We start from the raw sequence: 27,932 nt of genomic DNA on the forward strand, positions 1-27,932 counted from the left end.
CAGAGCCCCAATTTTCTTGTTCAAAATTCAACCGATAAGCATTTGGATTATACGAAGAACGCAATTCAACTGAAGAACAACTGAAGATTCTTCTCTTCTCCTTCTTGAATTTCTGCCACAAAATCTGCCATCCGAGGAGTCGTTTGCTTTCTTGTTCATTCGAAGAGCCACAGCTTTGACCTAACCTGATGCTTTGGCTACGTGAATTGCGCCATTTGATTCCCATTTACCGATTGAAGCTCTCAAACGATGAATATCGGAAGCAAAAATCGATGAACTAATTGGAGAGAAAATGGATGGTTTAAAAGGGAATTGAAACTCAACTGAAGAAAAGAGCCGCCGAAAGAGAAAGAGGCTCTGTTTTTCCCTCTCTCGTGTGTGGAAATGAAATGGAAAGAGTCAGAGAGTGACACCCTCGTCTGATTGTATAATGTATATAATCTAAATGGAAATAATGATGGGAGTTCGGCAATTAGGATTAAAATATAAACGTGACGATTGGATTCTCATTTGACTTTAAGCCTTTGTATTATACAAAATTGATGAACTCAAAAAAAGGAAAAAAAGACATTATATAATTTGAATAGCCAATAGGGTAGGTAATGTTAGATGAACACCCGAGATTCCCTAAATTAGCTGACGTAGGATGTGGGACTTTCATTTGGAGTCCATTAATTGACATTTGAGAATTCTATTGGCATGATTCTGATACCATGTTAGATGAACACGACTCTCCACAATAGTATGATATTGTTCACTTTAAGCATAAACTCTCATAGCTTCACTTTAAGCATAAGCTCTCGTGATTTTGCTTTAGACTTCCTCAAAATGTCTCACACGAATGGAGATAGTAATTCTTGATTATATACTCATAATTATTCTCTTTATTAGATTTTAGGGAAAATGTCCATTTATACCTTTATATTTTGGAAATTGAGTGAATTAAATATTAAAAATAATAATTATATCAATATAAATTCAAAAATATTATAAATGAATCAATTTAGATTATTTGTTATTAATTATAAAACCCGACTCAATCATTTAAATAAAATTATTTATTTAAAAAAAAATATTATTATATAGTTCTTTTTATTGAATTTTTATTCTGAACGGCATGAAGTTTAATACGTCTATAGCACCTACCCTATTCATATATATATTTAGGACTAATTAATTGGTATTTTATAAATCTAAAAAAAAAAAAAATTATTTTTTTAATGCCAATTTCAATACTACCAATGTACTAAATAAACAATCAACAACAAAATTGATGTATTTTTTAAAAAAATTAAATTAATTAATCATGTAATTTGTTTTATCTTTATTAGATTAAATGAGATAAAGCTGATAATAATTTTTGGGTTTATTTTCCTTTAATATAAATTTAAATTTTGGTAGTTTCTACTTGACTTATTCCATTATTTATTGAAGTTAAAATAATATCCATATCCAAAATGTTCTTAAAATAATATGATTCCAGAGGAACTAAATTCCAAGCCAAAATTAAATTTGTATAGGTCAAGACAACCCTACATAAGATGATTTAAAATTGCTTTAATTGATCCCTCGTATTCTATACAGCTACAACAAATTGAGCACCAAAACTAATTATAGGCATTAGTTATCATCAAAACATCAAGATCATAACCTAAACTAAGAACTAATTTTAGCAGAGGCAGAGAAGGAAGAAGGCCATGGATACATAGATAGTGACCATCTCACATACTTCCTGGGCCTCAATGTTTAGAACAAATATGTGAATTCCATGTATACTAACCAACCATAATGGCATGTCTCCACATGCAGCTGCTGCCTTCATTCCAAAGCCTCGATATTTGGGCATGTGCGTGTAGGAAGGGAAGGCCGACTACTACATAAGCTAAAAGACAACGACTACAAGCAAAACCAGAAGCCACTCACCTAGAAATTTCCTCTCGCTGACATTAAGTTCTCCTTCTGATGTTTCGGCTGATCCTTGGAAAGCTAGGACTTCATCTGACCGATTTCCACTCATTTCTGCAAGAGGAAGATCGTATTAATTTATTAATTCCATAAAAACTACACTATGAACCATGAGACGGATATAATATAGAAAAACATAACGTTTTTTTGCTCTAATGAGAAGGAAACAACATTTTTTTTTCTTATAAGAGATAATTTCTTACAAACGGGATGAATAATCCATGGTGTTTACAAAAGACCTTCCAAATTTGCAATGAGGGAGGTACAACCGTAGGAAGAGTAAAAATATTAGACAGTTTAGACCAAGATATAGCTTGGTAAACAAAATTGTCGAAAAGTTTTGCGCAAATATTCTCTAATTTCTTTATTTCCACAAATTCCAAAAGAAAGCCACAATGAGATTTTTCCATAGTAGGGTTTTTGCATTCTTGAAAGGGTGGTACGTTAGGCCATATCCATAAGAAAACAACAAATTTTCACCCGACCACCAAGCCATTACAGCAGAAAATAGGTAGATATTTCACATTTGAGTAAGATCAAGAAGGTTACCAATGGACAATTGCCGATAAATCCACTTTGATAACTTGCAGGAGCAAGATAATTAAGTCTGTCGTCTCTGGTACTAGCAAGACAAAAGTACTCCCATGATTCAAAATGTGCTAGATCAAAAGGATTCTCAACTGGTTGAACGCCACTGTGAGGCCAATGGAGCTCATCTAGATTTCAGCTTGCCCTTGAGTTCTCTTAACTCCTCTTCTTGTTGCTAGAAGTAAAAAGAACAAATAGAGTTGAGAAAAGATACCAACTTCAATGATAACGTTTCATCATTTAAGTTCAATATATAGAAATTTAAACCTTAAACAACTTTCTGCAGGCGCGTTCTGATCTTTCTTGTAGTAAACACCATTCCATGGCCATGTCGTATTCTACTGTGTTCGGCTGAGAACAATGCGAAGTTGATACAGCTTCTTTCTGGGCAGTAACCAAGAATCAATGAATAGATGAAGAAATGGGGGAATGAATACGCACGGTCTTAAATAGTGTAATCGGTGTATTTCAGAGAAGAGGCACACATTACCATCTCACGTTGCATTAGATGTCTAAGCTTATCAATACTGTGATGCCCAAAAAAAAATTGTTTCTTTGACGGAAGTTGAGGAATTGCAAAGCTACCAACAAGAGCTCTGCGAAAATTCAAGGGAAAAAATTAGCTGGAAAAGCTATATAACACACCTTGTGAGCTATTTTTACAGCTTAATTGATGTTATTCTTGATAATTTTCAGGCTATTCCCCCATATATCTCTGTTCATAACGGAGTAATCGGACTATGTAAATAAAACAAAAGATTTCAAGGAATGCACCAAAATTGATGGCCAGTAATGGAAAATGTGTCAAACTAAAATGAGAAAAGTAAACGGGGAAGACAACTATCAAAATAGTTACTGCCGCTATGAAATCAGAAACCACCATCTAATGACAAATCAAGGCCCGAAACCGGCATGTTAAACTAGTCGAGAGGGCCAGATCCAAATGCTTTCGAACAATAACACTCACTATTTAATGAGAAATACCTTAGAAGAAAGGAGATCAGCAGAAAGTAAGAGAAGTAAAGACTATATTGAATCCAAGCTTACCTCCCATTTGCAAGTAATAAGCAACCTTCATCTAATTTTCTAACCACTTTATCTGCTGCTTCCTTAGTTTTGAATACAACATGAGCTTGACCTACAAAAAGTGGGCAGCAGAATTCTCAAGGAACAACACAAACAATAATAATAGAATTTCAAAAGCGCAGGGTCGTTTTATCGATAATATGGAATATGAGTTGGGAAAATGTCCTAAACTCATACCTATGTGAGGCATAGAAATTGCAGTACGCTGAATCATCTTAGCTGTGCAACTCTCGTTGAAGGCATGCCAGACAATATCCTGGAATGTTGTACAGAAATAACAAGAGGGGGTATCTTACTACCATATAAAGTAGGTTTCATTTATGGTAATTAAACTGGTCTAAAATTTAAATAATAGGGTAAGCTACACTTTTGGTACCTAAAATTTGGGATTAGTACCTACTTGAACCCTGATGTTTATAAGGGGTACTTGATCCCTGATTTTTTTAATTATGTACTGTTTTTTTTCCTAGTGTGGCTTTTTCTCTCTCCCTTCCCCTACTTCTCCCTTGACCATCGCCGATCTCGCATTCTAGTAGTTGTTCCACTGTTCGTCTCCTCACCCATTTAATTACGCCACACTAGCTTTTTGTTAGTCAACTAAAGATCAAATTTAGTTTAGAGACCATTTAGAACTATTTTTCAAATCTCGGGGGCTCAAGTGTTTATTTCGAAACCTCAGGGACCAAAAGTGTATTTTGCCCCAAATAACAATACAATGCAGGAGCATGTCACATCAAATAATCAAAGCAAAAATTTGATTTATTACCTCCACTTCACCTGAAGTGTAAGCAGGATCCAAATTCTGAATTAGAACAAGTGTTCCTTGCTCATATGCATCTTTTATTCTTTCTTCCCACGGCTGGCATAGAGATGATCAGTTTAATTGGTTTAGAATAATTACATCAAACCTTAGAAAGAGCAAGATAACAACATCGCAAAAACTGGCCATGTAAATGGGATCTAGTTTTAGGTACAAAACAAGAACTTTCATCAATCAATACAGTGAAAAGAAATGACAAAATGAGAGGAAAGCATCAACCGACCTAATGGAAGATTACAAAAAGCTCATTTAATTGGCTCAAAAGTTCGGCCAGTCGTAATCACAAAAAAGAGGTTGTAATTAGCATCAGCCACCGAATAAGAGCTACAAAAATCTATCCATGATGACTCCTTTTTGGATATTACGGAGGTCCAACCTTTTCTTTCAACACCTACTGGTTAAGGGACCTTGTTTCTTCTTACCTTTGTGAATATTTATAGCTTACCATTTTAGCAAGAAAACCTTCCATGTTTTGAAGACTTCCCCTCCCCCAGAACACACGGTCATTACTTTTCAACTGTCTAGAGAATTTATGATTAAGTGGAATGTTGATGAGAGTGACAGAGCAACTACCTAACCAAACAAGGGCCGCCCACCCATTGAAGTGTAAAGGAAAATGTAATATCCCGTTTCATTTTGAGACCTTAGATCTTCTTGCCCTAAATCTCGGTTCTAGTTTTGCACAGAGAATTTTACTCAATTTGTACGGTATCACTCTTACAGTTCTTGTCACCTTTTCAAAACCTTCAAATCACCTGTCTTCTCAACCTTCATTCTCCTTACTTCTCTGAAATCTTTTTTGTGCTCCTCATTAAAAAGAAAAGGAAGTAGAGGCCTAAAATCATGGCTATTTAAACTCCAAATTGGAAATAAATAGAATAACTAAATAAATGTGTAGAAACAGCGGAAAAGACAAATGGATCCCTTAGACAGACATGCAGTTAAACAAATACTAATGTAAAATAAAAGAATCCGACATTAACAACATGAATAACTAAAATGATACGCAACCAAAGAGTGAAAGATTGACTTACCAGTCCCTTGAACCATCTGCTTCTATCCTGTCCAATTGTTGAAAATCATAACAATCAGAACCTTAAAATCAATCTGAATAGAATTTTTGTATCAAAATAAACAAGAAGATATATCGGGCCATTATAAATGGTCCATATTCCACTACAGTTCCATACCATTCCAAAGTAAAACTTAAAATGGGTTGGACAAGGGAGACCTGAGAATTAATTCCAGTAATGACTAACAACTAACATGACGCAAATGCAGTGCTTCATTTCATGAACAAAAAACTATTGTACAAGCAATAAGAAACTGATTGAGGTAAATATTATGTGTACCATCATACTCCACATCTGCTAATTCTATAGGTCAAACAACCAAATGAATTATACTATTTTATGTTTTCCAATTTTTTTTTTTTTTTTTTTATTTTAAGGAGAAACTTAGCTTAGTCGAGAGAAATATACTAGAAATACAACTTACAGCATCTGGCCTTCTAGTAACTTCCACAATTTCACCATCTATTTTGCAGTCTGTAACTGAAGATATTTGGGAAGAGGCCTTTAGGTTCTTGCCATTAGAAACCTTTGTTGGCTTCTCATCTAGTTTGGGCTTCTTTATAAGGCTATCTTTGGTTTCATGATAATCTTTGGTTTCAGAAACAAGAACCTTAGGTGGGGAAGCCAGTGTATCGCCATTTTTGCAATTGAGGGCAAGCCTTTCAATGTCACTCTTGGTCTTTCCATGAGATAATTGAACAGAACTATCTAGTTTTGCCTTCTTTGCTGACCTATGTTCATCTTCAGCAGAGGCCCTGGGGCTTTTAACTCTACCGTCAACATCCTTAGCTCGAGCTTCAACACCTTTACGGTGTATCTCATTAGAATCAATTTCAGGCTTCGGAGATACCTTATCATCTAAGATGTTTTCTTGTTTACTACTAGTTCTAGCCATTCCATTTCCCCCATCAATCACACATACTCCAGACCTCTCTCCATTGGAGGATTTCTCAATAGGCTCCTCCAACTCAACATTTTCCTTTGTGGACTTCTTGAAAGAGTTTTCAGTAGTCTTCAAAGTTAGTTCCCCATTGGAAGTATTACGTCCAGAAGGATCTTCTGATTCAGTATCTACAATTGCAATGACACTTGCATCTTTCCCATCCGTATCGGTCCTCGTAACATCTTTTGACGTATCTAATCTATTAAGCAAAAATTTAACTGCGATGGAAAAAGAAACACTCAGTTTTGATACCCCATTGTAACAAATCAGCCAAAGGTCAAACTAATGAGAAATTGTTATGAAAAACTGAACTCGAACCTTCTACTCCAGCAATTTTTGCACACATCTCATTGCAGACCTCTTGTTTTCCAACATCAAATGTACGAAAAAATACAAAATCAGCCTTTTCGAGTTCTTCATCTGAAGGTCGTGGATTTCTGCTGTCATCTGAAACGCAGATAACGTTGCACTTTCCAGCAATTGCTTCCTGGTTTGAGACACAAAATATACGGAAATGAGTTGTTAAAAAGAAATTAACAGTCTCACTCACACACACACACACACACAATCAATTCCTTCAATCGTTTTTTTTTTTTTTTTTTTTTTTTTCCTTTCTTTTGAATGAAGAAACAAACCCATTGATATAAAACCAGTATTTTCAAAGTGCAAGACATGCCCCAATTCAATAAGTCTCTTAATTTCCTTAAAGAAAGAGGTGACAAAAAGGCATTGCTAACATACCAATGACTTGCAATTCTTTCTTTACTAGAATAGACTTCAATTCTTTCTTTACTTCCTTGTTTCATAATTTTTACCAATGACTTGCAATTAACAAGTGAACTTGTTGGACAAACAAGGTAAAAGAATCAAGAGAAAGAGTATATTTGCCACAAAACGGTAAAGTTACAAGCTAAAAATTACCAGAGGATTAATATTGGCAAGGCCAACACCATCACCAGATGCCAAAAATAATTCATCTTCCCGTGTGTCTTCAGCTCCAAGATAATTACGAATCTCACAAGACCGAAAAAACCAAAGAATTTTTACTTTCTTTGTCTTATCAGGATTCTGCCAGATTTTAAGAATTTTGCCAATATAAGGCTCTGGTTCACCTTCCTTATATAGGTAGACAGAATCATAAAGAAAATATTCTACACCGTCGTAAGTAAACGATTCATAAAAGGTCACGTCCTTCTTCTTCCCACCAATCCCTTTCCTTTTGCCCCATTGAAATTCAACATTCTCCAATTGCTCTATCTCTACCATAATACCAATGCGGGCCTCCACAATAAGAAATGCAGCTGGAACAAAAGACAGTAACACATTATCTGATAGCTTCAAAAAATGTAACAGGAATGTCAAAAAAAAAAAAAAAAAAAAAAAAAAAAAAAAAAAATCTACTACAACTTCAATTTTGTTTGAAGCATACCCTGAAATCAAGAGAAACTAATTTCACTTGAGTAAACAGAAATCCGATGTGCAAGCGAAGGTAAAATCGGTATTTCAAAACTTCAATTCCTCGAATGGAGAAATTCAGAACTCCAAAATCCACCGACCGAGTGTTTCTTTCAGCACATAAAATACAGAAACCCGCGCGACATTCATCAAGCATTCCAATACTATTCTAGCCCTAACTTCAAGACCAATCAAGAATGGCAGAACGATAATGTATGAACATTTTTACAATTTCACAAACAGAATCGTTTTGATACCTGAAAGCGACCATGAAAGGTGAAAGAAAGTGCTGAAGATCTCTGATGATATAACGATGGAAGAGGCGCGAACCACACAGACCGAAATCTGGAGGGAAATTAACAGTGGACGTAAACTCACTCAGCCAGTAGAACCCTAATCGCAAACGCGCGGTAAGGCACCGCCAACCTGCGTTTGAGCGGGCGCGTGTGGCGCGTGTGGCGCGTGTGGCAATTGTCTGAAATATTCCTCCAATTTGATGGAACTGAAAATTAGGGCTTGTGGACTTCCTCCGAACAACTTGGGCCTGCAGGAAAATTGGAGTGTATAATCTCTAAGGTAAAAATATATTATTTACAGTTTTACTTTATTACATTAAATCGTTTTCCTAATTTTACCGTCTATTTCAATTATTTCCCAATTTTACTTTAGTCATTTTAGTAAATTCAATTTAGTATTAAAATATTACCTTTTGTCATTTTTTTAACAACAAAGATAAACTTTGTCATATATTTTAACGAATACTTTTTACTCCTAGGCATATCATTTACGATTTTTACTTAAATGATTAAGCTAATAGAAATTACTTTTGTGATAATAATTATACAAATTCGAAAAAAAAATATAAAATAAGAATAAGAGAAGATGATCCATTGCTGATGCACAACCATCATAATTTTATAAAATTACCATATGAGTATTACCACAGTAACTAATTTCTTAACCAGATAACTAACATCCCAAATTACACAAAAGTCCCCTACCAAAAAAGAAAAACAAAGTGTAATATATGAGTGGCATAGTAATAATAATATTACAAGAAAAGTAATTTAGGTTTATTTTTAACCTACGTGCCACGTGGACCAACCAGAAGCACAGTAAGTTTTTTTTATTATTATTTTTCTTTTTTCTAGTATTTTGAAACCCACACAAGGTGGTCCTGTGGAAGGAAGTGGCAAACTGGAACGGTCCCTGGCTTGATCTTCAACACTTGAAAAGCCAAATGCTTTGGGTTCCAAGCTGACGTGTCGGTATGACACACGGCCACCGCGTCAGCTTTGGTCCCGTCAGCACCGACCAGACCAACCTTGTAAACTCGCGTGTGTTGCGTGGAGTGGCAATAAAACACTGAGTACGGATAGCTCAACTTGTGGCACACAACCGCCGTCGTCGTCGCCGGAGGCGATTTCTTCGCCAAATTCGCCACCGTAAACTGCTGCAAACCCGTCTCTTTCTCGACTTCCGTCGAGACCAACGCCACCTCCTTCCCCAACTTAGAGGTGCTGAAATCCACCATCGACTCCAACGACGTGGCGCAGTACTTATCCTCGCCGGCGATGCCAGGCGCCTCGCATTCCTCGACGGCGTTCCGGATCAGCTGGGCCGAAAGACTCGTGGGTTTAACTGAGAACCGGTCGAGGATTTGGGGGAGTTTTTGGGATGAGAAGGGAACGGTTTTGGCTACTTCACGTGGCAAGAAAGTCGACGTGGCCGGGGAAGTTGGTTTGGGGAAATGAAGGGTCAGCTTTGAACCGGGCCGGAGTTGGTTTTCCAGAAAGAAAAGGGCGGTATTTGGGTCGTCGTGAAGTTGGGTTTCTGTGGCGGCGTAGATGTAATTGAAGGGATTAGAGCCTGGCTTAACTCCCACGTAAACTGGCTTCCCTTTGTGACCGGTGTGGACGTTGACGCCTCCTTTACCGACGTTAACGGAGGTGCCTCCTCCGGGCTTCGCTTTTGGAGCGTGGACGTTAACCCCTCCTTTGCCAACGTTAACGGAAGTGCCTCCGGTCTTCCCTTTTGGAGCTTGGACGTTAACCCCACCTTTGCCGACGTTAACGGAGGTGCCTCCGGCCTTCCCCTTCCCGGTGTTGACGTTTACGCCCCCTTTGCCGACAATCACCGAAGTACTTTTGCCTTCTAGAAGGTCTACAAAATATATTTTTGGTTATATATATATATATATATATTGGTCTATTGTTTTTAATTTAAAATAAATTTTAATGATATGAAAATAAAATTTTAAAATGAGTTTGGAGTATGTTCATGTAGCCTACGTCTAGCAGATATTGTCTTTTGGGTTTTAAAACGCGTTTATTAGAGAGGTTTCCATACTCTTATAAAGGGTGTTTCGTTCTCCTCTCCAAACCAACATGGGATATCACAATCCACCCCTTTCAGGGCCCAATGTTCTTGTTGGCACATCGCCTCATATCTACCCCTTTCAGAAAACAGCCTTCTCGTTGACACATCGCTCGGTGTCTGGCTCTAATACTATTTGTAACAGCTCAGACCCACCGCTAGCAAATATTGTCCTCTTTGGACTTTCCCGTACGGACTTTCCTTTAAGGTTTTAAAACATGTTTACTAGAAAGAGGTTTCCACACCCTTATAAAAAGGTGTTTCATTCTCCTCCCAAACTGAGATATCAGAGTTTATAATTGTATACTGACCAGAATTGAGGAGATCTTTAATGGCTTTTGGCATCGGAGTGTTCGGTAATACAGAACTCCAATATTGTTCGGGCGAGAGATTGGCATGACTAATGGCAACTGCAAGCTGCAAAAAAAAAAAAAGTAATTCTCGAAGAATCACAAACGGATCAAAATAATATGTAAAAATTTGGTAGTTTTGAAATGTTTATGACTTACGAATAGTAAAAGAAAGACGAGTGAAAAGCGAGACTCCATTGAAACAAACCCAGGAAGGCTCAAAGCAATTAAAGATAATAAAATTAAAAAACCGTGCTAAAAGAAGTGGAAATGAGTGGGAAGATTTATAAGGATGGAAGAAGAAGAGGATGGCATCAGAAGGGTAGGCAACTTTTGTCAAAATAGTAACTTCCAACTGCCTCCGCCTCACCAACTTAAATGGCCCATTATGTCGTATGGGACAGGTGGATTAATATATATATATATATAACGGGCCCACATATGACTCATTCCATCCAGAAATCCGTAACATGTATCTATCGAGTTCTATTTAGGTATTGGCCTTGTTGTGCCCATATCATGTTATTTACAGATACCGTATCGAATAGCGGAATGCATAATTCAACCTCCGACACTCAAGCTGTGGTGTAATATCGACACACCTGTGTCACTTAGTACTGTTTTTGAAAAATTCATTTCAAAGGAAGTCACCTAAGACACTCGTCTCGGCGTGCTCGCCCTCATTGAAGCACACAACGTGTCACATGGTAGCTTGTTTAGGCTACATGACCTAAAGGTGGTGGAGAGCTGTAACGAGCCCCACAAAAATTTGGGTAGGGACAAAGAATATAATTTTAGTCCCTGACCCCATTTAGCTAAGCGAGGAGAAATCTCTTTGCTTCCTCTCTCATTTTCGTTTACATGGCCGCATTTTTTATTTATATAAATAAATTGAAATATAGTTTTACGCCACCATTTAATAAATTGTTAAAATCTCACAAATTTATAATTGTTAGAGTAATTTTGAATCAATTAGTTTTAGTTATTGTAATTATTAAATTTTTGTTTAAATAAATCTTAAATTTAATATTTGTATTTTAGTCAATTTTTATTTTAATCCTTCAAAATTAAGTCAAAATTGAATAAATAATAATAACAATAATTTATCAATAAAAAATATTTTCAAATTTTATAAATGGAATGATAATAGAGATTATTTTAAAAAATGATAAATAAAATAACATTTCAGCCAAATTTTAATTAAATAATTAATTTAGTTCAGATTTTAAACATTAATAGGTCACGAAAATATTCCCAAATTTGTACTGACATTTAAAAAATTCATAGCCATAAAAATGAAATTAAATAAACTAATAATTTAATCCATCATCCTACATTCATTAATAAAATGTGACTGCTTTCCCCCAAACTTACTGGGTACATCATACCTTCATTAATTAAGCGTGAATATTTTCACTAAATTACGATTATGCCCCTACAGAATTTAATCCAACTAGTTAGTGCCACGTTTTCTGATCCTAGACCAATATTTATATGCCACGAAAGGTCACCCAACATCCAATCACGTTCTGCCACGTTTCAGTATCCAAGGGCTCCTTACAAAGGAATTTTTCTAGTACTATGATACCTTTATTTATATTAAGCATATAATAAACATTTAAAAAATAAATGCTGAAGAGAAAAAAAAAATATATATATATATATAAATATCGTAATATTATAAAAAATTTACGTGATACATGCTTATTTTCTTCAACATTTAATTATTGTTATTTTATTTCATGAATTCTATATGATTTTTTAGAAAGAAAAAGAACAATTAATTGGATTTGTTTAAAAATTAATTATTTATTTACCTAACAACTGCCGTATTTATTGATCTGGTCGTCGGAGCTTTCCTTAATTATTTGTGGTTGCCGGCCAATTTGGAATGTCATCCCATTAAAAATTATTCGACTAATTTTAAAATTTAAAATAAAATGAAAGTGTAGATACGGAAGGAGTTGTCTCCTGTGTATTTGTTTCGTTTGTCTCGAGATACATTTAAAAAATAATAATAATAATAATAATAATAAATCGTTCGAATTTTTTTAAATATGTTGAATATTAAAAATCGTGACCAAAGTTTTCATGTGGCCTTATTAAATTACAAATTATTTCAATTAAGAGTAAAAACAATTAATTGTATTTGTTTCAAATATTTAATTTATTATGGTTCCAGACAACAGCTGCCATATTTATTGAACTTTTGGGATGGCTGCAGCATGGGTATTGTTTTCTCTGCCATGTCTGCCCTTACTGTGGTTCTCGCCCATATGGAATGCTACCCAATTTTAGTTTCCCCTCCTAAATTAATAAAATATTCTTAATCTTTTTTTTTAAATAATCTTAAAAAAATGTAATTAATACCCTTATATTTGTTTAAAAAGTTAAAAATATATCGCTACTATTAATATAGAGTGGGGTACGTGAGAGAGAGTGCACTACGTGGAGAAGAAATCGACGCAAATGAGAAGCTGGTGTGGCCCGAAATGGTCATTATAAGGCCATTGAAATCTAATCCATAAATGATGACGGGATGTTTAAATTATTATCGATGAACGTTGAAAAGTCATTTAAATAGAAAGAAATTACCGAAAAAATAATCGCTTAGTGTAATATTCCGTTTTAATAAAAATTTAAGTCTTAATCTTTGAATTTTACATTAAGTTGAATCATATAAAAAGACAACATCGTAAATTCAAAAAAAAAAAAAAAAGAAAAAATCCGAATTTTATCCGTTAAAATATCTCAGACAGCTTTGCTATACACATCATATTACAAGTGTTTGGACACAGGGGCAAAGTTATCCTTATCCAGGATATGAATAAATGGGATTCAGTAGCTCCAACAGCGAATAGCACTCGCAAGATAACAGCAACTTCCACCAATCTTCGATTCTATTGCCGGTTTAAAGTAAGCATTGGGACACTCTTGCCAGCGCTGTTGCTTTGTAAACTCTCCAAAATTCACGGACACTGTCAAACAGTGCAGGCTATTCAATATATAATTCAAGATTCATTTTCAATAGATCCGACTCGAGATCGAGCGCTTTTATTTGCAGTCATTGTTGATCACGCTCGAAATCGTGTACTTGGATATGAGGACTGAACTGAAATTTTAGATAAATAACGACCTTTATGTATTACCAACACGAGCATAACTGATAAGATATTGTACCTGGTTGACTCGGGAAGGCGAGTTGGCAAGATGCTTTTTCAGTGCTTGAGCCAGTAGTTTCTCAGCTGAGCAATATGTAGAAGTATTTCATCCCGACCCTGATGGGTGACACTGCTAGTCATGATCCACGGGGGAGTCGTTTGGAAAAAACCGCTTATCAGTTCGTGAAAGTCGCTCACGTTTTCTTCGGGTCGTTTTCCACCGTTCTTTTTCTTCTTTCGTTTGTCACATTTCGTAAATATTATCGTCATCGGAATCTGCAGAAACCATTCCATATCAAAATTTCTTAAAAACCAAGGCATCAGATCAGTTGAAGGAAAAACTAAATTACCTGATTCTGACCCAACCAACTAGCATAGTCAAGATCAATTTGTTTGGCAGGAATGCTTGCATCTATAAGAAGGAAAACCGAAACCAACGTCGACCGATTCAGAAAATAGTTCCTCGTAAACTTGTTCCAATCCGTTCGGAGTTCCTGTGGTGCAGCTGCATACCTAAACGCATGGAAGGAACAAAGTCGGACAGTGAACTCAAATCACTTAGAAGCAAGTTTGAAAGTCGAAAAACGATCTTCTGACCGACATCGAAACACGTTGAAGCTGAGACATACCCGTATCCCGGCAAATCGACCAAGTACCAACTATCGTTAATTCGAAAGTGGTTTATGCACTGTGTCTTTCCTGCAAGAAGACATGGAAATGTTCATATCCATATCCAACATTCTGATAATACAAATGGGAGAGTCTATATGAGATTAAACTGTACAAAAGATTTCGGACATTCGAGGTTTAAAGTTCACAAAAATATTGTTACGTGCCTACCCTCCCCCACCGTTTTTTTTAGTATCTATGACGGTTTGGACTAGCATGCATGCACCTCGACTATATTCATAGGACAACCGCGTCACCTATTATATTTGGTTGCTAAGATTATTAGGATCACACAACAACGCACACACTCGATCTAGATGAACACAAAGATAAGAGAGTGAAAAGGCAAAGATGAACATTGGCTAAAGGTTTATATCAATGGCTTCAGGTATGTACAGTAAGAGACAATACAGAGAACGCAGAAAGTATATTTTCACAGAGATGACCTTGACACTTGTTATTTTGAGATCATATCTAACATTCCGAATTTGCCTCAATTTGGTACCGCTCTTGTGGCCCGCACGCAAGGTCTCCCTCACAATTCCTTAGTGCATATGTACCCCTCATAAGATAACAGAAAAGGCCTATAGCCCGCCTACAATTATGATGCAAATAAGCCCTCTGGCATCGAAGTAACTCCCTTATTCCTTTTTCTACCCATTCTCTCTCACACGTTCCTAAGCTAGAAGTTTTCACAAGACGAAGCAAAACTTTACGTTCTATGCTTAGTGAGATCCCACAATGGTTGGAGAGGGAACGAAACATTCTTCATAATGGTGTGGAAACTTCTCCCTATTAGACGCGTTTTAAAACCGTGAGATTGACGGCTATACGTAACGGGTCAAAACAGACAATATATGCTAGTGGTGGGCTTGAGCTGTTATAAATAGTATCAGAGCCAATCACCAGGCGGTGTGGGCCCCCAAGGGGGTGAATTGTGAGATCCCACATTGGTTGGAGAGGGCAACGAAATGTTCCTTATAAGGTGGAAACTTCTCCCTATTAGACATGTTTTAAACCCGTGAGGCTGACAATGATACGTAACATGTCAAAGCAGACAGTATCGGCTAGTGGTGAGTTTAGGCTGTTACAAAATCCGTCGCTTAATGGATCTAATAGGTAATGAGCTCTTAAAATATTTGTTCTGTTAAGCTATGTTGTACAATTATCTTCTATTTCCTTGAACAGCCCTCTAATTCTTTGATCCATATTCATCTCGAACACAGTTTGAAACTACACCAAACACATCACAACAGCTACAACATATGAACAGAACCCAAACAATCAAGATGAACTTAGGTCAGAACAAACGACTCACCTGGTTTCTTGGAGGTAAGAGCAAGCTTCTTCCGCCGAACAAGCGAGTTCAACAGTGAAGATTTCCCCACATTCGAGCGCCCAACAAGCGCAAATTCAGGAAGCCCATCAGAAGGGCAATCCTCAGTTGTCACACTACTCTTCACAAAATCCGCCTCAGAAACCTGCGCATCCCTCGCGTACCGACCCAATACAATGTTCGAACCTTTCAAGATTCTCGGCCCCGCACCACCGCCGCCGGAAATATCTGTTTCCGGCGGCACAAATAGCTTATCAGGGGATATAGATAACTGGATTTCTTCCGGATATTCCGAAAAATCGGTGATCGGAATTGGTTCGGCCGGAGTTACAGTGGATTTGGGCAACTGGAATGAAGTCGATGTGAAAATGGGGGCTGCTGTTGCCGCGACAATCGGTTTATTGGCCGGAAATGCGCTAAAATTGCGATGGATTGGTAAAGTAAAGAGAGAAATGTTGATTTTAGAGAACTGGGAGAGAACCATCTCTGAGTTCGTGAGCATTTGCTCGCCTCTCTGTGGAGGTTTCTCAAGATTGAAAAAACGGCGGGTCTGGGGCTTCAGATAATGTTAACAAATATATAAATAAATAAATAAATAAATAAATATATATATATATATATATATATATATATAATATTTAATGATTTTCTAGGCAATTTGATGGAAGAAAAAAATTAAGATGAAATTTGATACACTTTTTACCGATTTATTAAAATTTGATATTTACCCTAATTTTTTTTATAATAATTAAAAAAAAAAAAAAAAAAAAATCGTAAATGCAAGCCACGTATAAAATCTAGAGCATTGCGCATATAGGCGCCGGATCGCGAACTCCGGAGTGAACTATGGCGGTAGCGCGAAACAGGGTTCTGGCATTGGCCAAAGGCGGTTCCTCCAGGATTCCGCTACGGTTTCAGGAAGCTCATTATCGATGTATTTGCCGGAGATTCGTTTCTACTGATCCGTCGAATTCGATTTTGAATCCTCTGGTTCTCAGGTTGATTCAGGAGCCAAGTTCGTCTGTGAAATCCGTGCTTGATTCGCCGGAAAATGCTTTTCTCGGCAACTCGCGACTTTCCTGGAAAGCTCTTGTTACGTCTCTTATATCTTCTTCGTCGCCTAAGAAGGCTCAGCTGGTAACGCTTCTGGCCCTCTCTTTTTCCTCCATTGTTGTCTGTTTAGTTGGGTGTTGAATGGATCTAGGGAAAGAAAAGCTATGGATTCTGTGAGTCAGTGTCAGATAAAACCTGAGTTTTTCATTTTTACTTATTTAGATTCACACGATTTCAAAATAACCTGAGTTTTTCATTTTTCCTTATTTAGATTCACACGATTTCAAAATAACTCCGTTTGACCATTTGATAAACACGTCGAATGGATCACCAAAGTTTTAGACAGCAATCTGTTTAGAATATCAAACAACCTGATTTTAAGAGCAGTCAAAATTTCAGCTTTTCTCTTTCTTTGTTATTTTTTCGCATTTTATTTTTCTTCCAATAACCTCTTGTCGAAGATTTCCTCTCACTGAAAAGAAGGATTTTCCTCGCTGATTATCGAAATCCAACAGTCAGTAGGTTGTATCTGAAATGGAGAGATTATGTGTTTTTGTTCTTTTTTGAATACGAAACAGTAAATGAAAGTAATAAATAAAGAGAATTACAATGGATCAATTGGTGGAACGAGCTTGATAGGGAAGATTCGTTGGTTTCTTTCAAATTATAATTCAAAACGAGAAGATTTAACAGCGAAAGACCACAGACCACAAAGTATTTGATTTTGGAGGCAAATATGGACTGATAAACAATTAAGCACAACCCTGACCTGAATATCTTGTAAAACAAAAGCAGCAAACGATTTGGATAGGGAGTCCATATAAGAAAGCTTTCAGGCTTGCAAATTCAAAGAGCTGATGCCAAATAAAAGATTTGGAGGGATTATGTAACTTGATTGGGACTTGGGAAATGTTTGAGAGTGCTTTTCAAATGATTCAAATTACTTTCTCCATCTTCAAAGTCACTTTGAGAACATGCTTTTAATCCTTCACAATTTTGCTGATATGAAATTTGATCTTCTGAATGATTAAAAGCATGTGTTAGCATGATGTTGAACATAACAAAGGTGAATTTAACCATCTCAAATCTTTTAACTGCCCAAACCCATTACTAGCAGATATTGTCCGCTTTGATCTGTTATGTATAGTTCAACCTCATGGTTTTAAAATGCGTCTATTAGGGAGAGGTTCCCACACTCTTATAAGGAATGCTTCGTTACTCTCTCGAACCGATGTGAGATCTCACAATCCATCAACATCTCTACTGGGGAGATGTTTCCACACCCTTATAAAGAATGTTTCGTTGCTCTCTCCAATCGATATGGGATCTCACAATCCCCTTGGGGGCTGGCATACTGCTCGATGTTTGGCTCTAATATCATTTGTAACAACTCAAGCCCACCGCAAGTAGATATTGTCCTCTTTGGATTTTCCCTTCTGGCCTTCCCTTGGAGTTTTAAAACGCGTCTACTAGGGAGAGGTTTCGACACCCTTATAAGGAATGTTTTGTTCCCCTTTCCAACCAATGTAGGATCTCACAAATTCACTCCCAAACATGCCCTTAGATTCATCCCGATCAATTAAATAATCTTCGGAAGAAACTGGTTTCATGTTTCAGCCGTCATTTCTTTCAATGGCTTTAGTGATTGGCAAGTTTATGTTTTAGTGATCATGAGTATCTCGTGATTAGCCTTTGTTTGACTTTATCAGGCTTTGGAATGGAGATTGGAGAAAATGAGCAAAGAAAACGAGAGGGATCCCGACTTTTACATCGACCTAATACGTCTTTGCGGAGAGCTTCAGAATGTCCCTCTTGCAATGCGTGTCTTCACAGCTATGGAATTTCAAGGAGTTAAACCCACGGTGACTGCTTTCAATTCACTTATAGAGGTTTGTATATCTTCGCATAACATGATAACTGCCTTCAGCATGTTTGAAATAATGAAAAATTCTGAAAGTTCTAAACCCAATGCTGACACTTTCTTATATTTCATTTCGGCATTCGCCAAACGACTCGATGTAAATTCCATGGAAGCATGGTATTCAGCCAAAAGAGCGTTTGAATTCTCTGCTGATCTTCGAACCTATGAAGTTCTTATACATGGTAGTGTGAAATCAAAGTGCTTTGACTTCGCTGTTAGATGTTTTGATGAAATGATGTTATCTGGCATTGTGCCCAACGCAATCATATTGGATAATATGCTTGAAGGGTTCTGTAAAAGGAAAGATTTGGATGAACTCAAGAAGTTCTTAACTGTTGTGCTTGACAAAGGATGGGAAATCAATTGGAATGTGGTAGAGAAATTCATTCCGATATGGTTTGAATCTGGGGAGGCGGAAGGGATGGAAGAGATCCTTACCAAGCTGAACGAAGCAGCTCGACTGTAAAGGAGAGGAGCTGGGAGTTTGTTTTTCTTTCATTTTCTTCTTCGGCTTGAGAGAGGAAAGAAAATTGAATTCGATTCTCAATAGCATATCATCGTAAAGAAACGGTAGAATGATAACAACGTGTATGTCCCATGTTCAAACGATTGGATGGAACTCTTTAAACATGGCTTGCCATTTGAATGGGCAGATGGGGTCGTCAAGGTAACTTATTTGTTACAGGTGAAGCTTATAATAGACTAGACTCATTTATTTACGGCACGAAAGGTAAATATTTGCACACGTTTGTTGTAATAGCTCAAGTTCACTGCTAGCAGATATTGTTCGTTTTAGTTTGTTACGTATCACAATTTTAAAACACGTTTGTTAGGGAGATGTTTCCACACCCTTGTAAAGAATGCTTCGTTTTCCTCTCCAATATATGTGAAATTTTACCTTTGTCGTGCTAGTTTATGGTTTTGAGGGCTGATTTAACCAATAGGTACTGAATTTGGGTTTCATATGCATTCTCTTTTGGCTGTGCAAGCAAGTCGTGCTTCTTTTGATATACTTTTCATATGCATCCTGTTTAGGTTTTTTTTAGCCATATTAATAATAATAATAATAATAATAATAAAAACTCCTAAATTTGGGACTTTATCTAAAAAATAACTCTTTAATTTTAAAAGTACTACTTTTGTTAATTTTTTTTTTTTTTTTTTTTTTTTTGTTAATTTTAGAGAAAAAAATAGTTATTACAATTTCAACTTTAAAAGGTTTTATTAATTATCAATTAATTTTTTTCAAAAATTTAAAAATACCCTTACCTATGGTTATTATAGGTTTAAAAGGTACTATGAAATTTATTAGTATTTTTAATATCTCCATTTTTTACTTTACTTTATTAGTATTTTATTTTTTTTTTTAATTTAAAGGGTATTAGTGAAATTTTAGAAACTTTTGTATTTTTAAATGCTAAAAATGGTATTTTTGAAACTTTTTTTTGTTGATTGTTTTAAAGATATTTTATAAACAGAATATTAATGATTTTTATCTAAAATTAATGGTAATGATTTTAATTTTTTTTCTAAAGTTTAAAGATATTTCTAATTTAGATTAGTTTCTTTCCATAAAAACAATCTCTATTAACGTGATCTTTATAAATTATGAAAATATATATTTATAAAATTATTATTATTTTGTAACAAATTTGGAAAAAAATTAATTCGGCAGGTCAAAAGACTAAAATTGAAAAACTGAAAGCAGGAGGACATGTCATACGGAGGGAAAAAAAAAAAAAGAAAACCGACGTGGCGAAACGTGAGTGGATAAAAATCAGCAAAAGACGTGGCTTCATTTCGGTACCCATACCTGTCGTGTTGTATAATAATTTTTTGAATAAATTTATTGTTTTATTTTCTCTGGTTTTGCCTAAATACCACGTCCAATCACAAACAACCGTTCGCATCACTTGCCATTTATAAACCAATAAGAAAGCGCCACGTTTCAAAAGAAACGCATTTCCGTCACGTTTCCATAAATTTCCGGTCGTCTTAGGAGGTCAGAGGCTTTAAAGCAGCAGTCCGGTGGATTGATGTCGTTTTTAATTTCTAGTTTTACCCTTTCAATCCCTTTGTCATTTTTTTTCCATTCGTCAAGTTAAACCCTAAATCTGAAAATTTTGTGAAAATTTTCCTTCTCTTTCTTCGGCGAGCTCTCCGTTCTGCGTGGTCAAATCCACTCGAAGTCTTCGAGCCGCCGATGATTGGTACGATTTTTTGTTCATTTATCCAATTCAACGACTATTTTATTCTTTTTTTTGTTGATTCCATTTCGAATTTTGTTAAAAAAAATTATCGCTATTTGATTACGCACGTAGTTTAAATTGCGCTGCGAAATTGCGGCATTTTGAGAATGATTTGATGTTTCATATTGGGTTAGTGCAATTGATCTTTTGTTTTTTTAATCAATGTATTTGTGTGCGAGTTTGATTGCAGAGGGAGCAACTGCGAGATAATTATCTTAGTTTTCAAGATTAACAGTGTTGGTGGAAAGTGTTCAATTGAGAATCGCCTAACATGAAGAACGCCGAGCGCATTGCGAATTTTGCTTTAGCCGGTGGGTAACCAATTTATTCTACTGCTTTTTCGCCGATGTAAATCTGGAGATCTTTGTTTCTTTTGTGTTTACTATGAATGACGAGCGAATGGGTATATTATCAATCGAATGAGCGTTCGTAACATCACTTAATTAGATAGATTATATAATCTTGACTGAATTCCATTTGTAGTTTCTTGGACTTCTTTGCAAGATCTGTATCTCTCTTAGGTAATTGGTATCTGTAGTTTGTGCAAGAGAATAGACAAATCATGTATGCAAGCTATCGTGGTTTTCTTATTATCAGTTATCAGTTGGTATGAAAATTGACGTCTGGAAATTGCATAAAATTAAAATCAGAAAATGAGAATTACAAGTATTCTGAAATCATCACGTCATATTAGGACATGCATTCTCATTAAAAATCATTAGATGTGGATTTGTATCGTCTTTGGAAGACTTGAGTAACCCTAAAAATTGTATGAATATTCATTGATCTCTATGGATATGAATGAATTTGTACCCTGTTTTCTATCAAATATAACTAAATGCAATGGCACCTACTAGAAAGTCGTTAGTGAAAATCGAACATAGTATCTTAATTTCCAGTGTATGGTTAAGCCTAACCTCTTAATCTTTTTGGGTGCAGGATTGTCATTAGCTCCACTTGTTATGAAGGTTGATCCTAACGTGAATGTGGTTCTGACTGCTTGTCTAACTGTTTACGTGGGTTGCTATCGGTCTGTGAAACCCACTCCACCTTCAGTAAGTGTAACGAGGAAGTTACGCTAAGTTGTTTATTGCTTACGCTTTCTTCATTTCTTGCATGGTTACAATTCCATTTGCTTACAATGTCTTATTATCAAATATGCAGGAGACGATGTCCAGTGAGCACGCCATGCGTTTTCCCTTTGTTGGGAGTGCAATGCTTTTATCTCTTTTCTTGCTTTTCAAGTTTCTGTCGAAGGACTTGGTCAATGCAGTCTTGACGTGCTACTTTTTTGTGCTTGGGATCCTTGCTCTTTCGTATGTATTCAAATGTGTTGGTCATAAGCACATCTTATTAAGTATGCTGCTCTAAGTCATAATTTTATTAATGATATCCTCTTTCCATTCTATCTAGAGCGACTCTGTTGCCTGCTATTAAGCGATATCTGCCAGACCATTGGAATCAAGATGCTATTGTATGGACTTTTCCATATTTCCGTGGTATGTGATTTTGTTTTCGTTTGATGTATTTTCGCAAAAAACGAGCAAATTTCCAAGTTTTTATTTATTTATTTATAATAATGTATATAACTATTTGAAATGAACCTTGGTCGATCAGTTGTTTAGGGCACTTTGTCGGCTTTGAAGAATTTAATTTGCCACTTCTCCTATTAAGGAAATTGAAATTAATGGTTTCCATTACAGTTGCCCGTTTGCCAGGTTTGGTTAAACGCCAAATTCTTCTGAATTATGGACAAGGGTTTTTGTTGATTTGAGACTCGTATGATTTTTTCCATTTTGTACGATTGTAACTTTATTTTTGTTTTGGATTCTTCTGCGTCTTTCAAGATTCAGCTGATTTTATCTGCTTGACCTTATCTCCTTTCATCATGCAGAATGATATTTTTCCTTTCATTTCTTACACAGCTTTGGAGATCGAGTTCACCAGGTCTCAGGTCGTTGCAGCAATTCCTGGAACCTTTTTTTGTGCATGGTATGCTCTGAAGAAACACTGGCTGGCTAACAATATCTTGGGCCTTGCCTTTTGTATCCAGGTACAGTAGCGACCTCTTAAAATAATCGACCCTGTAGCCATCGGTTTGAGCAATACTTCCTTCTGTAATTTATGTGGCTGGAAGTTCTTTTCTGACTGGCAAGATTTTTGTTGGGTTTAATTCAAAAATCAAATAATCATTCTCTAAGTATCTCTAAAATAAACTACATGTGGTTGAGCATTCGTTGAAGTAATTAATTATCTGTTTTCCATTTGCAGGGAATTGAAATGCTTTCTCTTGGTTCCTTTAAGACTGGTGCCATACTTTTGGTAAGAAGAGGAACATAAGGATTTGATAATGAAAGTTAATGATAATTGGGTTACTGTTGTATAGAATACTTAAGGTGTTTCATAAAACATGCTACTGGATAATCATCCTGCTCTTTGACCAAGCATGCGTTGGAATTTGATTATGCCAACTTGATTTATTCTTTGTTTCGAGTGCAACGGTTAGGATGTGGCATGAATGCATGATCTTCTATTTCGAGGCAATTCAGTTTGTCCGAGTTTCATGTTATGTCTCTGATACGTTCTGGTCTATGTATTCTATAATCCCTTGGATATTATCGGCTGTTATGATAAATGAATGCTTTGTTATTGGTTCATTTATTTAATTGTCCCGTTGCACACATTCTGATCAATCATGCAATTTTTTATTTTTTATTTTTTGTCTAAATTCTCTGTAGGCTGGACTGTTTGTATACGATATCTTCTGGGTTTTCTTTACTCCAGTGATGGTTAGTGTCGCAAAATCGTTTGATGCACCTATAAAGGTCTGTACTCTTGCTAAACTCGAATACTTGATGTTCGCGTCACAGTGAAATGTGATTTGGGCTGAGCAGACTGTCTAATTATGGTTTTCTAAATTTGTCTGCAGCTTCTGTTTCCCACCGCAGATGCTGCTCGACCATTCTCCATGCTTGGACTTGGTGACATTGTCATTCCCGGTGAGTTTGAATGTCAATCTACATATCTCTGGGCGTGTTTATCCCAAATGAAAGTTCACTTGTGCTTGTTCATATAGCTTGAAGGAAGTATTGATAATATTTTTGTTCCTCTAGGGATCTTTGTTGCACTGGCTCTACGATTTGATGCATCCAGGGGAAAAGACGGTCAATATTTTAAGAGTGCTTTTATGGGATACACCGTTGGTTTGGTCCTCACAATAGTGGTCATGAATTGGTTTCAAGCTGCCCAGGTGAAGTTTGCATTAAATTTTAATATTTTTTAAAATATATCAAGGAGTTGATGAGACCTGATCTTTGTCTGCTTTCTTGTTTCCAGCCTGCTCTTCTTTACATTGTTCCTGCTGTTATTGGATTCTTGGCTGCTCATGTCATATGGAATGGCGAAGTCAAACCGGTTTGTTCCCTTTTTTCGCTTTCTCTCAAATTCTTCCATCCTTGATGTCATTGTCGTTTTCACTCTTTCATATACGCTTAGAGAATGTGATGTCCCACATTGGTTGGGGAGGAGAACAAACCACCATTTATAAGGGTGTGGAAACCTTCTCGCCTTGAGGGGAAGCGTGAAAGGGAAAGCCCAAAGAAGACAATATCTATTAGCTGTGGATTTGGGCCGTTACAAATAGTATTAGAGCTAGACATCGGACGATGTGCCAACCTTCTCGTTGTTTCCCGAAGGGGGAAGACATGAGGCGGTGTGCCTGTAAGGTTGCTTGGCCTCAAAGGGGGTGGATTCAAGGGCGGTCCCACGTTGATTGGAGGATGGAAAGAGTGCCAGCGATGACGCTGGCCCCGAAGGGGGGTGCATTGTGATGTCCCATGTTATAAGGGTGTGGAAACCTTCCCACCCGTTTTAAAGTCTCGAGGGAAAAGCCCAAAGAGGACAATATCTGTCAGCAGTGGATTTGAGCCGTTACAGAGAATATCACCTGCTCGTCCCGTCCCTCGTCTCGATACCCCACCCTACCAAAAAAGAAAAAAAAAATAGAAATTTATGGCATGGTTGTGCATTGATTCAAATTGTTGTTACATTATATTGTGCAGCTATTAGAGTTTGATGAGTCGAAGAGTGGTATTTCATCTGAAGATGGCGATGAAGATGACAAAGGAAGCAAGAAGGAATAAGAAATTTAGAGAAGGTGGGAGGAGGAGGAGGAGGAGGAGGAGGAGGAGGAGGAGGAGGGGGTGGGAGGCATAATTTTCAATGTGGGCTATATAAAGCATATCATAACCACTTCCATCCATTCTGTAAGCTAAACCTTCTTTTTAACATGGGCCTAATTTATTTCCAAAACTTCGGCTTGCCTTGCCTACTCTACAGTCCTGTATCCACGTAGCAACTCCTCTCCTCTCTCCTCTTTTTAACTCTCTTTAGTTTTATTTTTTTTAGATCTATAATTTCTTTTTAAAATATTACATCAGAATCTGATCCTCCAATTTCTTCTAACCTGTAGAGATTAATTCTTAGACTAACTTTATAATTTAAATAATAAACCCCATCTTTTGCAATATTATCAAATTCGTATTTGTATCGTATATATATTTTATAATTCATAACAGTTTTTAAACATTTAAAAAAAAAAAAAATACCAGGGTAAAAAACCTAACATTTTTTCAAGTTTGATGCTAAGATTATAATGTTGATGTGTTTTGGGTGTTATTTACTAAAATTGGAAGTTGATCTGATCCATTTGTTTGTTAAGATGTGAGTTTATCTGATTTAGACGGAAAAATATTGAGTCTTTGTCTAAAGAAGTCACTCTCTCAAATGAAATCTATTCCAAAACATATATATGTCATAGTTCTTTACTTCTTTTTTAACTTTCTCAAAATGGAATCTATTCCAAACATATAGGCCATATTTCTAGTCGGAATATCTAAATTTTCCATTTTTAGATAGAAAAAAATCAAATGACAAATTTAATAATAAATTTTTTATATATTTTCCAACAAATTGTAACGTTTTCGGATTTGAGACTTAAAAGGAAAGATACACTTTTTGCGCATTGTAAGTTTATTTTTTATCCACATAATTTGGGAGCAAGCATTATCTAAATAAATAAATAGATATTAGATAATAATATAATAACTAAAGTTTTTTTTTTTTTTTTTTTTTTTTTTTTTTTAACAAGTTCTAATGTTTGAATGAATATTTGGAAAATTAAATGATTGACACGAGCAACATTCATTCTAATAAGTGAGGCTGAGAGAAGAATTTTTTTTTATCTTATCACGAGCAACTTTCAACTTACCTTACCATCTACGAGACTATTATTAGGTTGCGTGAGACGCGAAAAAAGAGAAATAATAAAAAAAATAAAGGAAATCCCAATTGGTTAAGAAAAAATTAGATTAGATTATGAAATTGCCTAGCTATTGATTGATTAATTAATTAATTAATTAATTAACTAACTAACACATTTATACAAAATTTCTTAACCACTAAAGTAAGATTTGACAAAATTTGTAACTTTCTTTTATTCCAAATTTCTCCCTTCCTTTGTATGTAATCCAAAACTTTTTTAATGAAATATTTTTTAAAATTTTGATACAAATATTTATTCAATTTCAAACTTATTATAAGGATGTTGTACCCAAAAAAAATTAATATAACTTAAAAAATACAAGGGAGTTGAGTGGCTGTTACACCAAATTAAGAACTTAATTAAACATGACATCACTGCTGACATGTTCCCAATTAATATCTTTAAAATAAATTTCAAACTTATTATATTCGAAAATAAATACAAAAGTTATAAAATAATAATATTGAACAACGTCCTTGGAAATTTTGTTTTATTCTTTTAAATAATAAATAAATTAATAGGCAGACATATACTCTTGGTCATATTAAAAAATGATTTAAAAATACAATGGTGTTATTTATTTATTTATTTTATTTTATTTTATAGATCCTCCAACCAATGTAACTTTTAAATTTTTTTTTTGTTTGGATTTGTCAACTGGACTGGTGACGTGGAAAAGAATCTAAAACTTTAGTAAAAAATATTATTTTTGGCTGAGTATGAATCTTGAGTTTTAGACATTTAAAATTTAAAATATAAATAATAATAATAATAATAATTTGAAGGTAAATAATTATATTTTGCAAGTATGTTTAGAAATAAACTAAACTCAAGATTTATTGAAAAAACGGAAATTAAAATTGAACAACCATGTGGATTAAAATGGTATTTTATCCAAAAATTTATTATGAAAATGAACTTATTAAATATAGAAATTAGAAAGATAAAAATAGTATTTAGACCAAATAATAAATGGTAATAAAAATTTAAAAATTTAAAAATTTAAAACAGAAAAGAAAATTTGTGAGAAGGCGAATTATTTGCTGGCTTGACCAAGCGAGTGTGAGCTGTCTCCACCGACCTCTGAGGTCAGTGTTGGGTACAACACAATTAAGGATTAATTAATGAATTGTACTATATAGAAATAATAAAATAATAATTTTCTGAATTTGAGACCTTTGTCCACCCTTTTTTTTTTTTTAATATATTTTAAAATTCAACCCTAACCCTTTTAAAAATAAATATCCATCTCTATAATACCTTTAAATTAAAAATAAAAAATAAAAAATTAACTTTTAAAAACTCAATGATATTCTTTAAAAGGTTTTTTTTTTTTTTTTGAAAATTAAAAAGATATTTTTAAAAGAAAGTATTAATAATTTTCATATGTAAGTTATTTATTTTAAAAAAATAGATTTATAATAGACGCTTGTCGGTTGGGTATTTTTAAAGGTATTTTTATAGGGTAATTTTTTTTATGTAGCTATTAGGTTGCTCAACGAATGACCGACAAGCGTCTATTATTGAATTTACCCAACCCGATAGCTCCATTAAACACACCATG

General features: G+C 35.3%; 5 protein-coding genes across 7 annotated transcripts; 2 read left to right on the top strand and 3 right to left on the bottom strand.

Annotated features, from left to right (window-relative positions):
* Positions 1–1,542: 1,542 nt before the first annotated feature.
* On the bottom strand, positions 1,543–8,430 carry LOC111796975 (protein ANTI-SILENCING 1). Of its 2 annotated transcripts, none has more exons than XM_087124998.1 (12): positions 8,188–8,430; positions 7,397–7,776; positions 6,794–6,962; positions 5,957–6,693; positions 5,494–5,520; positions 4,406–4,498; positions 3,817–3,895; positions 3,601–3,691; positions 3,044–3,149; positions 2,821–2,937; positions 2,515–2,728; positions 1,543–2,019 (listed from the first exon to the last, which is right to left on the bottom strand). In XM_087124998.1, exons 2-11 carry the CDS (start codon positions 7,739–7,741, stop codon positions 2,678–2,680), a joined length of 1,815 nt encoding a protein of 604 aa, XP_086981124.1. In that variant the 5' UTR covers positions 7,742–7,776; positions 8,188–8,430; the 3' UTR covers positions 1,543–2,019; positions 2,515–2,677. The 2 variants fall into 2 exon arrangements, with proteins under 2 accessions (XP_086981124.1, XP_086981125.1); XM_087124999.1 differs by lacking the exon at positions 8,188–8,430 and adding an exon at positions 7,905–8,167.
* Positions 8,431–8,824: 394 nt separating this feature from the next.
* On the bottom strand, positions 8,825–10,971 carry RD22 (BURP domain-containing protein). The gene is made up of 3 exons (XM_023679814.2): positions 10,816–10,971; positions 10,618–10,723; positions 8,825–10,093 (listed from the first exon to the last, which is right to left on the bottom strand). The coding sequence occupies exons 1-3, from the start codon at positions 10,852–10,854 to the stop codon at positions 9,078–9,080; spliced, it is 1,161 nt and encodes a 386-aa protein (XP_023535582.2). The 5' UTR covers positions 10,855–10,971; the 3' UTR covers positions 8,825–9,077.
* A 2,397-nt stretch (positions 10,972–13,368) lies between these two features.
* Positions 13,369–16,384, bottom strand: LOC111796977 (GTP-binding protein At2g22870). The gene is made up of 5 exons (XM_087124547.1): positions 15,805–16,384; positions 14,447–14,516; positions 14,168–14,330; positions 13,837–14,093; positions 13,369–13,634 (listed from the first exon to the last, which is right to left on the bottom strand). The coding sequence occupies exons 1-4, from the start codon at positions 16,322–16,324 to the stop codon at positions 13,875–13,877; spliced, it is 972 nt and encodes a 323-aa protein (XP_086980673.1). The 5' UTR covers positions 16,325–16,384; the 3' UTR covers positions 13,369–13,634; positions 13,837–13,874.
* A 233-nt stretch (positions 16,385–16,617) lies between these two features.
* Positions 16,618–19,707, top strand: LOC111796556 (pentatricopeptide repeat-containing protein At3g53170). 2 transcript variants are annotated; one of them, XM_087124587.1, is made up of 3 exons: positions 16,618–16,959; positions 18,585–18,764; positions 18,922–19,061. In XM_087124587.1, exons 1-3 carry the CDS (start codon positions 16,669–16,671, stop codon positions 18,985–18,987), a joined length of 537 nt encoding a protein of 178 aa, XP_086980713.1. In that variant the 5' UTR covers positions 16,618–16,668; the 3' UTR covers positions 18,988–19,061. The 2 variants fall into 2 exon arrangements, with proteins under 2 accessions (XP_086980713.1, XP_023534997.2); XM_023679229.2 differs by having other exon boundaries at positions 16,619–16,959; positions 18,585–19,707.
* A 1,109-nt stretch (positions 19,708–20,816) lies between these two features.
* On the top strand, positions 20,817–25,207 carry LOC111796441 (signal peptide peptidase). The gene is made up of 12 exons (XM_023679042.2): positions 20,817–21,006; positions 21,236–21,356; positions 21,985–22,100; positions 22,210–22,361; positions 22,459–22,544; positions 22,971–23,098; positions 23,317–23,367; positions 23,784–23,870; positions 23,975–24,044; positions 24,159–24,295; positions 24,382–24,459; positions 25,107–25,207. The coding sequence occupies exons 2-12, from the start codon at positions 21,317–21,319 to the stop codon at positions 25,185–25,187; spliced, it is 1,026 nt and encodes a 341-aa protein (XP_023534810.2). The 5' UTR covers positions 20,817–21,006; positions 21,236–21,316; the 3' UTR covers positions 25,188–25,207.
* Positions 25,208–27,932: the final 2,725 nt, after the last annotated feature.

The sequence above is a fragment of the Cucurbita pepo genome, chromosome 6, assembly GCF_057944985.1.
Source record: "Cucurbita pepo subsp. pepo isolate OVF chromosome 6, ASM5794498v1, whole genome shotgun sequence".
NCBI classification, from domain to species: Eukaryota; Viridiplantae; Streptophyta; class Magnoliopsida; order Cucurbitales; family Cucurbitaceae; genus Cucurbita; species Cucurbita pepo.

Excerpts from the sequence above, each read along its gene's own strand:
- LOC111796975 (XM_087124998.1), bottom strand. The coding sequence starts at position 7,741 with ATGGTAGAGATAGAGCAATTGGAGAATGTTGAATTTCAATGGGGCAAA. Across the intron at positions 6,963-7,396 it reads TTGCCAATATTAATCCTCTG|GAAGCAATTGCTGGAAAGTG; the intron begins GTAATTTTTAGC and ends GTCTCAAACCAG. Across the intron at positions 5,521-5,956 it reads TTACTAGAAGGCCAGATGCT|GATAGAAGCAGATGGTTCAA; the intron begins GTAAGTTGTATT and ends ACAATTGGACAG.
- RD22 (XM_023679814.2), bottom strand. The coding sequence starts at position 10,854 with ATGGAGTCTCGCTTTTCACTCGTCTTTCTTTTACTATTC. Across the intron at positions 10,724-10,815 it reads TCGTCTTTCTTTTACTATTC|CTTGCAGTTGCCATTAGTCA; the intron begins GTAAGTCATAAA and ends TTTTTTTTGCAG. Across the intron at positions 10,094-10,617 it reads TAAAGATCTCCTCAATTCTG|ACCTTCTAGAAGGCAAAAGT; the intron begins GTCAGTATACAA and ends TATATTTTGTAG.
- LOC111796977 (XM_087124547.1), bottom strand. The coding sequence starts at position 16,324 with ATGCTCACGAACTCAGAGATGGTTCTCTCCCAGTTCTCTAAAATCAAC. Across the intron at positions 14,331-14,446 it reads GTCGATTTGCCGGGATACGG|GTATGCAGCTGCACCACAGG; the intron begins GTATGTCTCAGC and ends CCATGCGTTTAG. Across the intron at positions 14,094-14,167 it reads GTTGGTTGGGTCAGAATCAG|ATTCCGATGACGATAATATT; the intron begins GTAATTTAGTTT and ends TGGTTTCTGCAG.
- LOC111796556 (XM_023679229.2), top strand. The coding sequence starts at position 16,669 with ATGGCGGTAGCGCGAAACAGGGTTCTGGCATTGGCCAAAGGCGGTTCC. Across the intron at positions 16,960-18,584 it reads CGCCTAAGAAGGCTCAGCTG|GCTTTGGAATGGAGATTGGA; the intron begins GTAACGCTTCTG and ends TGACTTTATCAG.
- LOC111796441 (XM_023679042.2), top strand. The coding sequence starts at position 21,317 with ATGAAGAACGCCGAGCGCATTGCGAATTTTGCTTTAGCCG. Across the intron at positions 22,101-22,209 it reads TGAAACCCACTCCACCTTCA|GAGACGATGTCCAGTGAGCA; the intron begins GTAAGTGTAACG and ends TCAAATATGCAG. Across the intron at positions 22,545-22,970 it reads GACTTTTCCATATTTCCGTG|CTTTGGAGATCGAGTTCACC; the intron begins GTATGTGATTTT and ends TTTCTTACACAG.